We start from the raw sequence: 17,787 nt of genomic DNA, 5'->3' as shown, positions 1-17,787 counted from the left end.
TTAGAAAGGTTGAGAACCACTGCTCTATTGAGAATAAGGAGGTTGAAGTTCGATCCAACAGTTTTAAGCAAAGTTCCTCCCCACCCCCAAACCAGCAGGAGGCTAAAGTAGACATTCATGGATGCCTCTGCCTTCTCCTCTTCCTCTTCCCCTCCACCTCTCATCTTCTACCTCCTTCTCCTTCTGCTTTTTCCCCTCCTCTTCCTCTCCTTTTTCTTCTTTGTTTTCTTGGCAACCAGGATCCAAATATTTCCTATTTTGAGGGAATTCCTATTGTATGGATTAGCAGAGTACAATGTCATCTCACTAAAGAAGCCAAAAGGGACAGATCTTCCCTCTCAGTCTTCAGGTAGTAGAGGAATAGAAATGTGACCCAGGCTCAACCAATCAATAGTCTTGTGCAGGATTTTGAATTTTAAGGAGCTAATACAAAAAAGTAGGGACAGTTTTTTAATTACATATGGGTATGGAAAAAGCAATAACAGCAAGAATTTAGCTAACAGTGGTAGGGCAGTAGTACTGTTAGGGACCGAAATGGAATACTGGGGACTATTTGTAAGAAGTATTATTCATGCTCTGTTAACCATGATTGTTTTATTCTGATTTAAAAAAGCACATTCACCCGCCGTGGCTCAGTGGTTGAGTGTCGATCTATGAACCAGGCACCAACGGTTCAATTCCTTGGCATTTCCTTATCAGTTTTCATGCCTGGGTTGTGGGCTCGATCCCCAGGGTGGGGCGTGTGCAGGAAGCAGCCAGTCAACGATTCTCTCTCATCATTGATGTTTCTCTCTCTCTCTCTCTCTCTCTCTCTCTCTCTCTCTCTCTCTCTCTCTCTCTCTCTCTCTCTCTCTCTCTCCCTTCCTCTCTGAAATACATAAAAACATTAAAAAATAAAATAAAAAAAATAAAAAAATAGAGCCCTGCCGAAACCGGTTTGGCTCAGTGGTAGAGCGTCGGTCTGTGGACTGAAAGGTCCCGGGTTCGATTCCGGTCAGGGGCATGTACGTTGGTTGCGGGCACATCCCCAGTAGGGGGTGTGCAAGAGGCAGCTGGTTGATGTTTCTCTCTCATCGACGTTTCTAGCTCTCTATCTCTCTCCCTTCCTCTCTGTAAAAATCAATAAAATACATTAAAAAAAAAAAAAATAGAGCCCTACCCTGTTTGGCTCAGTGGATAGAGCGTCAACCTGTGAACTGAAGTGTCCCAGGTTCGATTCCGGTCAAGGGCATGTACCTTGGTTGCGGGCATATCCCCAGTGGGGGGTGTACAAGAGACAGCTGATCGATGTTTCTCTCTCATCGATGTTTCTGGCTCTCCATCCCTCTCCCTTCCTCTCTATAAGGAATCAATAAAATATATTTTTAAAGAAATAGAAAGCACATTCTAACCTGACTGGCAGTTGTACACCCCGGGACTTAGGGGTCAACCTTGGACCTGGGTGTCAACCTTGGAATGGGGTCCATTCTCATCCAAGACCTGCCTATTATCACAGAAAGGTTAACAACATTGTTGCCCAAATAAGGATGGCCTGCCCTGGGCCCACATTGCCTGTAACCTCTAAGTAACCATTATTCCCATTGTTTCCCTTTTGCCTACTTTCCCTGTAACCTTTCTCCTGCCCAACACAAGCAGCTGCTATGGAGGCTCAGAGCAGATTTTGGCGGATGACGTGCTGCTCTCCCATGCTGCCGGCAGCACTGGAATAAACACTCATGTATGACTCAACCCTGTCTCTGCTCAATTGGCTTAAACAGTGACAGGCAGCCTGGACCCACCGGTCATCCAGTTTCAGCTCAGCAGTAGAAGATTAACCAAACTGTCCTTGTAGCATGACCTTAGCTGTACAACCTCCTTGGTTTTTGCTGGTTGTGTTTCCAAGTTCACTCTCCAGATTCCCTGTTGATTTTGTGAGCTCCCTGCTAACTTCTAATAAATTCCTTTTCTACTTCCACTAGCCACTGTCTGTTTTATTTGGCTGATAAATTGGGGGGGTGGGGGGGGAGATAGAAGGATTGCAGAAACCAGAGGCTTGATAAGGTCCAACAGCAGGTATTTTAAGTAAGGAAACAGAACACCACTGGCAGTCTGGGAGATTGTGGTCAGTTGATAGTATAAGAGTCAGGATTTCAAAGTGCCTCACATGATCTAGATATGAGAATAAGATGTTAAAAAAGAATGGAAATGAAGATCACTGAAGTTGAAAAAAATAAAGAATCATGAAACTATTGTGTTGGATGAATGGCCTACCTGAAGTCATCCAGAATGATGGTGGAATATGGAAGGGACAGACATGAAAAGAAATACCAAAGGCTTTGATCAGCAAACAGTAAGCAAAAGGGAGACAGTAATAAAGAGAAAAGGTGAAGTAGAACAAGTTTCAAAGGAAGAATTTTTATGTAAGAATTAAAGAGCAATAATTTGGAATTTGAAGTGGGCTAATTCAACTTCTACTTGAAGGCAAAAAGACATGGGAGAATGACTAGTCTTTACTCTGAAATGGCTCCAAAAGAAGTGGTAGGCCAAGAGAAAGCGGAGATTAAGTTAAGAAAAAGGGATGAGAAGAGTGTTCTACAAAGATTACTTGTCCACTCATCTGCTGATGGGCACTTGGGTTGTTTCCAAATCTTAGCTATTGTAAATTGTGCTGCTATGAACATAGGGGTGCATATGTCCATTCTGATTGGTTTTTCATCCTAGAAGTAGAATTACTCATCAGCAGATGAGTGGATTAAAAAACTGTGGTAAACCTACACAATGGAATACTACACTGCTAAAAAAAAAAGAAGGAACTTTTACCATTTGCAACAACATGGATGGAAGTGGAGAGCATTATGATAAGCGAAATAAGCCAGTCAGAGAAATATAAATATCACATGATCTCACTCATATGTGGGATATAATGATCAACATAATTTGATGAACAAAAATAGATCCAGAGACAACTGGCAGGGGAGGTGGGGGAGTTAGAGAGCAACCAAAGGACTTGTATGCATCATATTAGCATAACCAATGGACAGACACTGGAGGTGGGGGCTTGCCCAGAGTGGGAATGGCTGGGATGGAGGAACTGTCAGTGGGGGAGAAAAGGAGACATAAGTAAAACTTTAGACAATAAAAAAAAAGTATTTGTCAAGAAATTTATTTACATGAGAATAAGTCTCAAGCACCAAAGGACTCCATACACAGGAGTGAGAAGACAGTCAGGAGGAAGGGAAAGGACAGGTAAAGAAGGTCAGAGCTATATAAAGAAGGGAACACAAGAAAAGAAAATAACTGGAGATGTCTGCATATGAAACAGAAGTCAAACAGCTGAATATAAATATGCTGAAAAAAATTCACATTTAAATACAAAGGCAATAATCCTATAGAATATTTCCCAGGCTCCTGTCTTCTTACTCAAATTCAGATTCAACTCTGGGTCCTCTGGTGAAATATTGACAATAGTTGATCTTTGTAACCTTCAACTGGGGTGGCAGTTCCTTTCAGGACTGTAAATACCAAATGGACAACAGGAGTTGGTCTAACCCAATACTTAGAACCTGTAGGCATTAATAAACACTCACTAGACTATTAAATTCTTAAAGGCAAAAGTGACAGAATACCACTTAGATCATAGTAATAATAATACAGAATTTTGGAACCTGAAAGTGAGATGCTGCCATAACAAATGCCAAAAAAATGTGGGAGAGATTTAGAGTCAGGAAATGCTGGCCTTTGAGTATGCTGTAGGTTACAGCTTAGAGGAAAGTGAGGAAAATCATACTGCCAACTGTGAAGGGGGGTCCTTTTAATGAATAGCAGGAGAAATAATATTAACATGGAAGGTAGAAAATATTCATGATAAACTAAATGGTCTATATAAAAAATTTTCTAGGAAAACTACTAAAGGTGCACCTTGGTTCCTTCTAGCTGCATTTAATAAAACTAGAGGCCTGGTGCATGAATTCGTGCACCAGCAGGGTCCCTCGGCCTGGCCAGCAGGATCAGGCCAAACCCGGCTTTCCAACGTCCCCCAAAGGGTACCAGATTGCAAGAGGGCACAGGCCCAGGGACCCAACCAGTGCACAATTGGGACCAGCAAGGGATGTGGGAGATTGGCCAACTGGGAAGGGACCTCAGGAGGGCTCCAGGGCATGACCGGCCCATCTCGCTCAGTCCTGATTGGCAGCAACCCAGTAGCAAGTTAACCTACTGGTCGGAGCATCTGCCCCTGTTGGTCAGTGCACATCATAGCAAGCAGTTGAGCAGCCTTAGCATATCATTATCATACTAGAGGCCCATTGCATGAAGAAATTCATGCAATAGGCCTTCCTTCCCTGGGCTCCTAGCACCGGTTTTCCTCTGGCACCTGGGACCCAGGCCTTCGCTCCAGCTGGAGTCTGCCATCTTTGCTTCAGCTGGAGTGCTACTCCTGTAGATCACTTAGCCCTCCACCCTCCCCCTCATAGCAAGCATCCTGCGCCCCCCCACCCCACCCCCACCCCCACGCTACTCCCACAACTGGAGCAGCTGGGCAGCCAGCATCTTTGTCCTTCTAGTTTGCATATTCCCTCCTGAGTGGCTGGTGGGGGTAGCAGAGTGATGGTTAATTTGCATGTTTCTCTTTTATTAGTGTAGATTACACTTTGGTTGAATGGTTGGCTCAATGACCAGAAACAGCATATTAGGCTCTTATTATATAGGATGGAGGAGAAAGATCGCCTACAGGAAAAACTTAAACGAAAAGGAGCCATGAATTGCTACAGTTATGAAATTACCTGCCTCTCTAGATGGCAACAGATGCTAAGATAAGAAATGGCTTCTGGGAAAAAATCAAATTTAAGACACTGGCAGAAAAACACAACTTAAACATGAAACAAAGTATATGGCTATAAAATCCTCTGTTAAGACCTCAGAAAGATCAAATCTAGCATCTCAGGCATCACACAAACTAGCAAAAGAACCTCTTAGGAGTTTAAGGATGTGTCTCAGAAATCCTTTCAATCAAACAAGAAGGCTTCAAAGGAAACTTAATATCTCTTAGCTATTTCAGTAGAAGCCCGAAGTAGAGAATGGCTTATCTCAAATAAATGTGGCTTTTGTCCAGTAGACAGTAATATTCATAAGACACACATGAAGATTTTAAGAGAATTATATTTGCAGCTCCAGCATGGACTGAAAGAAGATAAAGACAGCACAAATTGAAAAAAATAAATAAAATGAAACAACTGGACTCCCAAAAATTCTTTTCTTTTTTTTTTTTTTGCAGGACACAGACTATATTGGAGAGAAGAGTACCACTGCCAGCTGCTTCCAGAGAGAGACAGTGCGGAAGAGAGCGAGGGCCAGGGTATAAGCACTTTTTAAGGGGAGGATAGGGGACGGGGCTTAGGGCACTCCGCACATGCTGACTGGTGGTTTCATGTAAGGCCTATGATTAGGGACCTAGGGACTTAGGAATCAGGGGCTTAGGGTATTTGGCAGGTGCTGATGAGTGGTTCAGTGCTCAGGAATGTCTGGCTGCAGGTAGAGTTTACGTCTGTCCATCAACTGGAGGAAGGGAGGATCCAAAAATTCTATTGGCAGTAAACAGGTTTAGAAAATTACTTAGTTGAAAACATGTACTCTCTCTCATAAAAGGGAGCGGGACACAGAGGGCGGAACCCAGAGCCAAAGGGCAGAGCTAAAAGCCAGCCAGAATCATTTCAGGACAGGAAGACCAAATCATAGTCAAGAACCTTCCAATATTTGCCCACACATGGACTGGGCCTATGTCAAACTGCCACAGAAACCACGGAAAGAGCTCCCACTGGCTAGAGCTGTAACAATCTGAACAAAAACACGGAGGAGCACTGAATTATAATTCTAAGTATAAATTAACATCCACACATCTGCACTGACATAAAGGAATGACTGAGAAAACAAATAAATAGGAGACAGGAAACAAATCTATGCAGAAAAATTCCAAATAATTATCTGTCCTCAAGAGGGCAAACTCCCCACTCCTTCAGTGTGGCTCTAATGACTTCCTTCCCAGAGTCCAGGATGGAAAAGGGAGAGGAAGAGTAAGTTTACAGTGGAGAAACCTGACAGAACTCCCAGCAGGTGATCCAGGTCAATGCCAACAGTGACAAAAATTATACCGATATGATGTGAAGAAAATAGCATTTTACCTCTGTGGTCTTCCTCCCCAAATTCCATACCCGTTAAATTATGAGAAAAACATCACACAAGCTGAAACCGGTTTGGTTCAGTGGATAGAGTGTCGGTCTTCGGACTGAAGGGTCGGTCCCAGGTTCGATTCCCATTGAGGGCATGTACATTGGTTGCAGGCACATCCCTGGTGGGGGGTGTGCAGGAGGCAGCTGGCCGATGTTTCTCTCTCATCAATGTTTCTAGCTCTCTATCCCTCTCCCTTCCTCTCTGTAAAAGATAAATAAATTATAAAAAATAAACAAAATCACACAAATTCCCTTCTCTCTCCCACTGTTCAGAGAAATTAAATGAAATGCCCAAGAAAAATTGGGGGTGGGGAGTGGGAGGGGGAGAAGCAGTGTCCAGAACATCAAGACCTGGTCTTTAGACTTCAAATTTATTGCTGCATTTAAAAAATAAGTTATTTTATTACATTCAGTAATATACTTCTAAGAATAAAATACCCGGCAAAATATTAAAGAATCACAGCATGTGAATATCATCTTTTTAAATAGGAATATCCAAATTGCCTTCCAAAAACACTATACCAATTTTTTAAAATATATTTGTATTGATGTCAGAGAGGAAAGGAGAGGGAGAGAGAGAGAGAAACATCAATGATGATAGAGAATCATTGATTGGCTGCCTCTTGTATGCCCCATACTGGGGATCGAGTCTGCAATCTGGGCATGTACCCTTGACAGAAATCAAACCCAGGACCTTTCAGTCAGCACGCTGATACTCTATCCACTGATAGAGCAGGGCCAATGGACCAATGTTTTGTGTTTTTTTTTTCATTTTGGGTGTGCTCAAATTTCCATTTGATTTTTTTAAATTGTGATAATATATAAAAAATTAACCATCATGCCCTATCTGGTTTGGCTCAGTGGATAGAGCATCAGCCTATGGACTGAAGGGTTCCAGGTTCAATTCTGATCAAGAGCACATGCCCAGGTTGTGGGCTCAATCCCCAATTGGGGGCATGCAGGAGGCAGCTGATCAATGATTCTCCTTCATCACTGATGTTTCTCTCTCTCTCTTCCTCTCCCTTCCTTTCTGAAATCAGTAAAAATATATTTTAAAAAATTAACCATCTTAACCATTTTAAGTGTACAGTTCACCAGTGTTAAGTACATTCACATTGTTGTGCAACCAATATTTTCAGAACTCTTTCATCTTGCAAAACCTCAACTCTACACTTATTAAATAACTTCCCTTTTCCCTTTCCCCTGGCAACTGCCATTCTACTTTCTGTTCCTGAGTCTGATTACTCCAGGTACTGCAAATAAGTGAAATTATACAGTACTTGTCTTTTTGTGAATGGTTAGATTCACTTAGCACAATTTCAAGATTCAACCTTGTGGTAGCACGCCAGAATTCCCTTCCTTTCCAAAGCTAAATAATATTTTGTTGTATGTGTATAATACATTCTGTTTATTCATCCACTGGTGGACACTTGAGCTGTTTCCACCTTTTGGTCATTATGAATAATGCTGTTATGAACGTTGGGTATAAACTATTCCGAGTTCCTGCTTTCAATCATTTTGGGTATAAACCCAGATGTGGAATTGCTGAATCATATAGTAATTCAATCTTTTCTTTTCTTTTTCCAGGAACTGCCATACCATTTTTCATAGCAGCTGCACCATTTTCTTTATTGACTAGAGGCCCTGTGCATGGAGAGGGGGAGGGAGGGTCCGTCAACTCAATCTTCACCCTCTCCAATCCGGGACCCCTCGGAGGATGTCTGACTGCCTCTCGCAATCCAGGACCACTAGCTGCCTGCCTTCCTGCCTGATCACCCCTAACCACCTCTGCCTGCTTGCCTAATCACCTCTAACTGCTCCCATACTGGCCTGATCACCCCCAACTGCTCCCTTGCTGGCTTGATCGCCCCTAACCACCTCTGCCAAGCACCACACCGGGACCCAGGATCCCCTTCTCTGGCTGGTTGCAGACATGCGGGACCCGTGCTTCTCTCCCTCTGGCCGGCTGCAGGCACCCAGGACCGGGGCTGACCGCAGCAGCAGGGGACCGTGGGACGGCGGCTTCCCCCAGGCCACAGCTGCAGGTGCTCGGGAGCACCCGGGACCATGGGCCGGGCATCTTGTCCCTGTCCCAGGACACAGTCGCAGGCACTGGCACCCAGAACCGCAGGGCCACAGCCTGTCCCAGCCAGGGCCGCAGCCTGGCTGGTCTCCATTCCTCTCTCGTGAGTTCATTTGTGCCTGAATGGTCCCCATTCCTCTCTCATTTGTACCTGGCTGGTCCCCATTCCTCTCTCCCCGGTGTTGAATGTCTGAGCACTTATGGCATGAACATGTGATGACAATTTGCATATTAGCTCTTTATTATGTAGGATTATATAGGATTTTAGAGGGAGGGAATGTGGAATGATGGAAGTGGAAACCGTTGGCACCCGGGACCATGGGCCGGGCATCTTGTCCCTGTCCCAGGACATAGTCACAGGCACTGGCACCCAGTGGAAACCTGGGTATGTGCCCTGACTGGGAATGGAACCCACCACCTTTTGATGTATAGGACAACGCTTCAACCAACTGGGCCACACCACCCAGAGCAAGCTGTACCATTTTATATTCCCACCAACAATATACAAGGGTGCCACTTCCCCACATCTTCATCAACACTTCTTTTAATAGTAACTAATCTAATGGGTCTGAAGTGATATTACATTGTCCATTTGATTTTTTAAATAAAGAATTTTTGACAAATTTTTATACATCAAAGATAAATTTAAATCCAGTTTTTCTCCAAACTTTATTAATTCTAAATTAGAGGAAGTTAAATTTCAATAAGCTAGTTTTTTTCTTTAGTTAGTCTCTACCTAGAGACAGTCTAAAACAGGGACAAAACTTGTGAAGTGGCCCCAAATATATGTATAAATGCGTCATATGTGATCAATAGTTGGTAAGACTTGGATTTAAGTTTTTCTTACTCCTTAGAATCCATGTCACACATTTACTAATAGCTGTTCCCTAAACGTAGCAAGCACTTCCCTTCCTATTTACCCAGCATTCCTTTAGTGTCAGGCATTGGGGCAGGTACTGAGGATATAAACATGAATAAAAAGACACTGTCCCCATTACAACATTATGAATACATACCAGAGGCCCGGTGCACAGAATACGTGCACGGGGAGGGGGGGGTGTCCTTCAGCCTGGCCTGAGCCCTCTCGCAGTCCGGGACTTCCAGTGGGGATGTCTGCCAGCCAATGTAGACCTGATCCTGATGGGGCCTAAGCTGGCAGCCAGACACCCCTCTTGCAGTCCAGGGCTCTCACAGTCGGGGACCCCTCGCTCCTTACCGCCTGCCTGCAGTGGAGGTGGGAAAGGCTCCTGCCTCTGCCACTGCCCCCTCTGGCCAGAAGCCAGGCTCGCTGCAGAGGCGGGAGAGGTCCCACCACCACCGCTGCGCTCCCCAGCTGTGAGCCCGGCTTCTGGCTGAACGGCGCTCCCCGTGGGAGCACACTGACCCCCTGGGGCAGCGCCTGCATTGAGTGCCTGCCCCTGGTGGTCAGTGCGCATCATAGCGACCGTTCATTCTGCCATAATGGCAGCTTAGACTTTTATTATAGATAATTATTCCCAAAATACATTTCAAGGACCTGAGGTTTATTAGGTTTAACAATCTTGGCTAAGGTCAGATAGAGGTTGGAAAAGCTAGAATTCAAATTCGGGTCTTACTCAAAAGCTCACTTTTTCCACTATTTCATATCCTATTCTGTACTATCAACAGTTCCCTTTCTTAAAAAGCAATATTCACCAGTAATTTCTGGGAGTTTTTAGTCTTAGATTTCCAAATGTTAGGTTTTGACAGGTGTGGCATGATTACAGAAAAATAATAACAATTATGATGATAAACATGTAAAACCTTTTCCTTCTAGGAGTTAATAACTATGTCGGAGGAACTTTACCAAACAAAGTAACAAAGAATATTTTAGTACAAACAAAAATAGTAAGTCCTAAAGAGATCTTCGAGTATTTGAGGCTTACTAAAAAACTGTCATATCTTCCAAAACTCACAAGCCTGCCAAAAGTTAGAATTTTATTTCTAAGCAATTAGTTTCCGAGGAATGATTTCAATTACAAACAGAAGATCCTTCCAATCCTATAATAAAATTCTCTAGGCAACAGAACCAATAAAATAAGATGTAAAGATCCAAAGAATCTGTACTGATTTTCCATTTAAACATTTTTTAATCTAAGACAAATTAAATTATAAAATGTTAAAGCACAAAAATACTACAAGTAAGATTAGCAACTTCAATAAACACAATCTTATAGAAAAATTTTATAAATAGAATGTAAGAGACCTTGCAATAGAATTAACTTTTTCTAACCAATACTGGGGTGGGCAAAAGTAGGTTTTTGCTTATTCATATGGAAAAAAAACATGCAAGTTATGATTATTACAATAGCATTATTAACTCAAAAGAATGTCACAACTGTAAACTTACTTCTGCCCACCCCTGTATTCTCAATACTTAAGATTAATCCCTAGCCGAGACCGATTTGGCTCAATGGATAGAGAGTCGGCTTCGGGACTGAAGGGTCCCGGGTTCAATTCCGGTCAAGGGCATGTACCTTAGTTGCGGGCATATCCCCAGTAGGGGGTGTGCAAGAGGCAGCTGATCCATGACTCTCTCTCATTGATGTTTCTAACTCTCTATCTCTCTCCCTTTCTTTATGTAAAAAATCAATAAAATATATTTAAAAAAAAAAAAAAAAAAAAGATTAATCCCTAAATGTTGAAGAAAAGCTGGATATGATGGCTACAAAAACTTAATCGTCCTTTCGGCTTTAAAAATAAATAAATAAATAAATAAATAAATAAATAAATAGCTCTAACTGGTTTGGCTCAGTGGATAGAGTGTCGGCCTGCAGACTGAGGGTTCCAGGTTTGATTCCAGTCAAGTGCATGTACCTCGGTTGCGGGCTCATTCCCAGTTGGGGGTATGCAGGAGGCAGCTGATAGATATTTCTCTCTGACTGATGTTTCTAACTCTCTATCCTTAATCCTTCCTCTCTGTAAAAAAATCAATAAAATATATTTAAATAAATAAAATAAACAACAAAAAAAACCCCTTAAGATTATAGAGGAACTATTTAAAACATTATTTCTACAAAGAGGACTTTTGTAATTGCTTTTTAAAGACAGGCCAGTGAATACTTGGCTCTCAAAAACATGTTTGCTGAGCGACATGAAATAGAAGCATATAACTTATCTGTAACAGAGGGGGGAACCCTAAAAATTGTTTTATATTCTTAGGAATAGAGTAGATTTTGGGGAAACAGCAAGGAATGCTTTGGTTAAAACATAAACACATTAATTAACTCAAATGATCTAACAACTCAGGATTTCCTGCCATGTGCTGGGCACGCTGCAAAACACTCAGAAAATGGCCCCTCCTTCCGGATCGTATAGGGTCATGGATATATCCTCCAAAATTAACCTTTCTTTTGTGTGAGTTCACACTCATCAAGCAACTTTTGCAATATAAATTCCCCCTCCCCAAAACTTCATATCGCATTGCAGAGATGAGCTTTCTGGTCAGTGTATCAACATACGGTACCCTACTTACCTTAATAAATCATCATGCAGGTTTGCACTTCCCTGTTCATGACTTTAGCTTGAGTGAATCCCAAAACCTGACAATTCTGATTAACTGATTACATGTCATTTCTAAATCTTCAGAGCTGAAAATCAACTACAGGAGTGGAATGTCCATGACCATACAAAGATATCGTAAACGAGTCCCTAGTCTATCCTCAGACCACACACCTTCATTTCATCATGCTCCTCAAAATGCATTAGTTAACTACAACATTGTTAGGAATAAACGAGATACAGCATAAAAGTGCTTCTCACACTTTAATGTGCACTTGCAGATTTATTAAAATGCAGGCTCTGACTCAGGGCTACTGAGAGCCTTCATTTCCGATCAGCTCCCAGGGACGCTGGCTGCTACCCACAGCCCAGGAGGGGTGTCACACATCTGGCACAGCATCTGGCACAGCATGTGGCACCCAGGCTGCTCAGCCCAGCTAACTGTTCCCTTTCATTTCTGATGTCTTATTTCCCTTAGGGATCTCACCCTCCCTGGGAGAACAGACCTTTTTCCACCTTTGTATCTCCAATCTGATAGGCATTATAGCTGTACCACTTGAATGAATGGCATCCAGCTCTTTTCAAAATCATCTTTTATTTTTCAATTACAGTTGACATACATTAGTATATTAGTTTTAGGTGTACACTGTACATCCCAGTGATTAGACATAACCTACTAAGCGATCATACGATAAATCTTGCCTCCATCTGACACTCAGCTTTTTTTTTTTTTTTTAATATATTTTATTGATTTTTTTACAGAGAAGAAGAGAGAGGGATATAGAGCTAGAAACATCGATGAGAGAGAAACATCAACCAGCTGCCTCTTGCACAACCCCCACCAAGGATGTGCCCACAACCAAGGAACATGCCCTTGACCAGAATCGAACCTGGGACCTTTCAGTCCACAGACCGACGCTCTGCCACTGAGCCAAACCGGTTTCGGCTGACACTCAGCTTTTTAATAGTCCTTCTTCTACAGACTTGCTTCCTCCTCTGACTTTATTTTAAATAGAAAACTATTTTTGAAAACTGAAAAAATCAGGAAAGCTTTTGACTTTTTTATTTACCTTTCTTATAAAAGGTAAAGAAAAAAATTGTATGTGCAGCTTAATCCAGCACATTTTCTCATGCTGACCTAATCAAATCTTTTTTTTTTTTAATTCCACCATTTACTTAATTTTTCTCCTAATAATTTTTCTGCTTGTCTGAATAAGAACTTAATAAAAATTAAGTCATTTGGTTTTCTGGGAAGTTTAAAATTAACTATATATATATATATATATATATATATATATATATAATTGTATTGGGATATAATACTTTGAAGCAGCACAATAACATTACAAGGACATTTTAGGAAAGGTAACATGTATAAAACAATTCTGACTTCCCAGGCTAACGGTACCATTAAAAAAGAAAAACAAACAACAACAAAAATGCCGAAGCCGGTTTGGCTCAGTGGTAGAGCATCGGTCCGTGGACTGAAAGGTCCTGGTTTCGATTCTGGTCAAGGGCATGTACCTTGGTTGCAGGCGCATCAAGGTGGGGGGTGTGCAAGAGGCAGCTGATGGATGTTTCTCTCTCATCGACGTTTCTAGCTCTCTATGTTTCTCCCTTCCTCTCTGTGAAAAATCAATAAAATATATTTAAAAAAAAAAAAAAAAGAAGAAGAAGAAGAAGAAGAACAGCCTGTTTATCAATTGCTAAATCTTTGGCTCAATTTCACGTGTTTCTCCACTGATTCCCCTGAGATCACTTTGACCAATGACTCTCAGAACTGGTGTTTTCACTTGTAAACGCATATATGTTGCAATGTTGGCTGGTGAGTTGAGTTCTGTCTTAGTCTGATTTTTCAAGATCTTCTTTGTATTCTTTCTTAAGTAATTTTACTATCTTTTGCTCTCACTTGATTTCTTCACATTGAGAACTTCTTTGGTTTCTTCCTCCTTGTCCTGGGAGCTCAGCAGGTTGGCCTGTGGCACCCCTTTGTTCTCCGCGGGTTCCTGCGCTGCTCCAGCCTGTTGCCGGGGTTGGCGCCGCCCAGGAAGCAGCCCAAGGCCTTGGCTCCGTTGCCCGCGCTCAGAGGTCAAAGGCTCAGGGGCACCCCCCCCTGGGGGCCCTGTCGCCCGGCTCCCTGCTGGCGCCCAGCTGGCCGGTGTCCGGCAGGGGCTCCTGCTCCCTGTCGCATTCCTCCAGTCTGGAGCTTTTTTTTTTTTTCTCTTTCCCACTAGGGGAGTCTAGGATCAGAGTCAACAGACTGTCCTCTGCGCACAGTGCGCGCGACTCTGGGTGCTCCGCTTTTCGCCACTCCCCTGGGATTCTGCCTCACAGCCCCGTCTCCCCCTGCTCGAGCCTGGGTCCCCAGGGTCTGGTCCAGGACTGGGGTTCAGAGCAGTCGAAACTGGGGCCCAACACAGCCTGGGCTCCCGTTTCCTTCCCTCCAGGGCAATCCCGCATCAGAGTCAACATTCCTTCCCTTGCAAGCAATGTGCGCAACTCCGGGGGCTCGGCCTTTCGCCGCTCTCCCAGGACTCCACTTCACAGCCCCGTCTCCCTCTACTTGAGCCTGGGTCCCCAGGGATTGGCCCAGAACTGAGGTTCAGAGCAGACCGGACTGAGGCTCAGTGCCGCCGGAGGCCCTGTTCCTTCCGGCTAGGGTAATCCAGCATCAGAGTCAACATTCAGTCCTCTGCACGCAATGTGCGCGCGACTCCGGGGGCCCTGCTTTTTGCTGCTCGCCTGGGATTCCGCCTCACAGCCCCGTCTCCCCCTGCCGGAGCCTGGGTCCCCAGGGTCTGGCCCATAACTTGGGGCTCAGCACTGCCAGTTCGGGGGTTCAGCCCAGGCTGGGGGTTTTATTTCCTTCCTGCTAGGGAATGCCGGGCAGCACCCAGCCCGCTTCTCCTCTCCGGCTGCAACCTCTCCGCGCAAGTGCATGCAAGCGCGCAGCATGTCTCTGTACCTTAGGCTTTTTTTCAGCTCCTCTGATTTTCCTTCTGGTTTTCTCTTTCCTTCTTGTTGTAGAATTTTCAGTCAGTCGACTACCTGTAGCTCTGGGTGATGTCCACTCTACATTTTAGTTGTATTCCATTGAAATTGTTGTGTGCTGCTGCGGTTAGGTGTCTACCCGAGCAGCCATCTTGGATTCCCGGTGTTTTCACTTGTAAATGTTAGTTGTCAACCTGAAACCCTTAGTTCCATGCTGAGAAAAACGGTGTTTTGGCGGGGTGTAAGCACTCAGGAAAGGAAACCAATGCAGAGGGTGTTTTGTTTTTTTCCTTTCTAAAAATATTTATCTTTTTTATGTAACTTTTGCAATAAGTCTGACAACTGCCAAATATAAACAGTCTGTTGTTTTGGGGAACTAACAGGACAGCAACCAAAGATCGGGTTTGCGCCCTACCCGGTTTGGCTCAGTGAATAGAGCATCCACCGGCAGACTGAAGGGTCCCAGGTTCGATTCCGGACAAGGGCATGTATCTTGGTTTCCGGCACATCCCCAGTGGGAGGTGTGCAGGAGGCAACTGATAGATGTTTCTCTCATCGATGTTTCTAACTCTCTATCTCTTTCCCTTCCTCTCTGTAAAAAAAAAAATCAATAAAATATATATATATTTTTTAAAATAAAAACATGCCCTCCCTCCCCATAGTTTTTCCTCCATTGGTTGTGCTCACATGCATGCATACAAGTTCTTCGGTTGATCTCTTATCTCCCCCATATCTCCCTCCCCTCCCCGCTGTAATCTGACAGTCTGTTTGTTGCTTTACTGCCTCTGTATCTATCTTTTTGGTCATCAGTTTACAATGTTCTTTATTATCCATAAATGAGTGAGATCGTGTGGTGTTTTTCTTTCATTGACTGGCTTACTTCACTCAGCATGATGTTCTCCTATTCCATCCAGGTCGCTGCAAATGATAAGAATTCCTTCTTTTTTTTTTTCTTTTTCTTTCTTTTTTAAAAAAAAATATATTTTTATTGATTTTTTAGAGAGGAAGAGAGAGGAATAGAGAGTTAGAAACCCTGATGACAGAGAATCATCGATCAGCTGCCTCTTGCATACCCCCTACTGGGGATGTGCCCACAGCCCAGATACATGTCCTTGACGGGAATCGAACCCGGGACCTTTCAGTCCACAGACAGATGCTCTACCACTAAACCAAACCGGTTTCGGCAAGAATTCCTTCTTTTTTATGGCAGCATAGTATTCCAAACTATGAGGAGGAGGGCATGTTTGGGAATGGGGAAGTGTGGGGATTGGTATGTACACATATAATATCTTAATTTTTAAAAAAAAATTTTAAATCGGGTTTGCAAGCATGTTGCTGCATGCAGATCGCCCTCCACACACCACATTCACCAGCCCTCCGCTCCCCTTGGCCACGAGCCCGCAGTTCACCCTCCCACCGCGGGGGGGCGCCCGCGGCCGTGGCCATGCCCGCGCCCGCGCTCGTGCGCGCCCCCGCCCCGTTAACTCTCCATCTTTATCCAACCCGTGTCGTGTGTTTGTGTAAAAAGACACACCAGCCGGTGGCGCAGCAGACATTTCGGAGGCCGGCGGCGGGCGGCGCGGAGGGGCCCTGTGACCTCGGGGCCGTCCGCGCCGCGCTTCCCCCCCCCCCCCCACCTCCGTGTCCCCGTCCGGGAGCCAAAATGGTGGCGGCGGAGGCCATGGCCCGGGCGGGGCGGGGCCGCCCGAGAGGACCCGCCAGCGGTCGGCACAGACCGCCTCCCCCGGGCCGGCCAGGGGCCCCCAGCCCGGGCAGCGGCCCCGAGAGCCCGAGCGGGGGTCCTGGAGGCGGGGCCCCGCGGCCGCGGGCAAGGACGCCATGGAGGCCTCGCAGCCCGCGCAGCCCCCGGGCTCGGTCCCAGGGGGAGGCCGAGGGAAGGGGGCGGAGGCCCGGGAGGGAGGGGCGAGGACAGGGCGGAGCCCGTGGCGGGAGCCGGGAGGGCGGCGTCCCCCGCAGGCGGCCCTTCCGCAGTCACCGGTCCGCGGCGGGAGCCTCAGGCCGTGGGGGGCGGCCTGGGTCGCAGCGGCGGCGAGGGCGGCCTACCTGAGGTTTCCTTTTCTTTCTCGTCCGCCATCTTGTGCGGAGCCCGTCGCCCGGGAGACGCCCGTCGCCGCCCGAGGACGCGGCGTCCTTACCCGCTTCGTGCCCCGCGGCGAGTCGGGTCTGAAGCGCCCGGGGCCTCGGAATCCCGAGGGGCGACGACCCCGGCCGCGGGGGGTGATGGAGGGGGGGAGGCTCCGAGCGCGCGCCCCCCCCTCCCCACTTCCCGCCCCGACCCTCCCAACTCCCGCGAGACCTCAAGTCCCGTCCATCGCCCGCGGCCCTGACTGCAGCCTTTCCCTGCAGAACCCGAGCCCTCGTTCGTTTAGTCAAGCTCCGCGCGCCTCGGTTCCCAGATTTCCGACCCATTTAGAGACATCACAGCCCTCCCCTCCCTTGAAGTCCCCTCCCATCCTGTTGGGACGACTTAGCGAGGCTCGATTTTATTTTTTTTCTGCAGATTTTAAAATGCATGGGAGCTGGGTGCAGCGCCCGGCTCCGAGGGGGTTGGCCGAGCTCCCCCGCCTCCTCGTTTGCTCCCGTCGCGGCCCTGGCCCGCCGCCCGCTCCCAGGCCGGTGACGGCGCAGCCGGGACGGAGGCTGCACGGGAACGGGCGGTGCTGGAGGAAAGGAGCCATGAAGCCGCTATGACCCAGAGGAGAGGCATGGCTGCAGGGACACGTGTGAAAAGGCGCAAGCATCGCGTCGTCCGGGCTGCAGTTTCTGATGCAAAATAGAAGGTTCTCAAGGCAACCAGAGCGTGCCCGTGTTGTGATGACTGTCACGCATGTGAGGACGTTCTTGGCTGTGAAATGGGACACCTGACCTCCAGGGACTGGAAAGTTTTAGGTCCCGCTTTGCTGAAGCTTTGCAGCTGGAGCGTGGTGTTAAGTTTTGGTCTCGTTTTTAAGGATACGTTCACTATTAAAA

The 17,787-nt window shown here is 45.8% G+C and overlaps 1 protein-coding gene across 1 annotated transcript in view; it reads right to left on the bottom strand.

Moving 5' to 3' along the window:
- Window positions 1-17,309, bottom strand: part of DRC8 (dynein regulatory complex subunit 8) — a 51,011-nt gene extending 33,702 nt beyond the window's left edge. Inside the window, exon 1 of the mRNA XM_084868965.1 lies at window positions 16,861-17,309. Coding sequence (XP_084725091.1) covers window positions 16,861-16,891 — 31 coding nt within the window. The 5' untranslated portion in view covers window positions 16,892-17,309. The remainder of the gene's footprint in view (window positions 1-16,860) is intronic.
- Between the last annotated feature and the right edge of the window lie 478 nt (window positions 17,310-17,787).

This window comes from Pipistrellus hanaki, assembly GCF_964339955.1.
Source record: "Pipistrellus hanaki genome assembly, chromosome: 20".
NCBI classification, from domain to species: Eukaryota; Metazoa; Chordata; class Mammalia; order Chiroptera; family Vespertilionidae; genus Pipistrellus; species Pipistrellus hanaki.
Note: the sequence above shows the minus strand (reverse complement) of the source record. Positions and strands in the feature narration are given on the sequence as shown.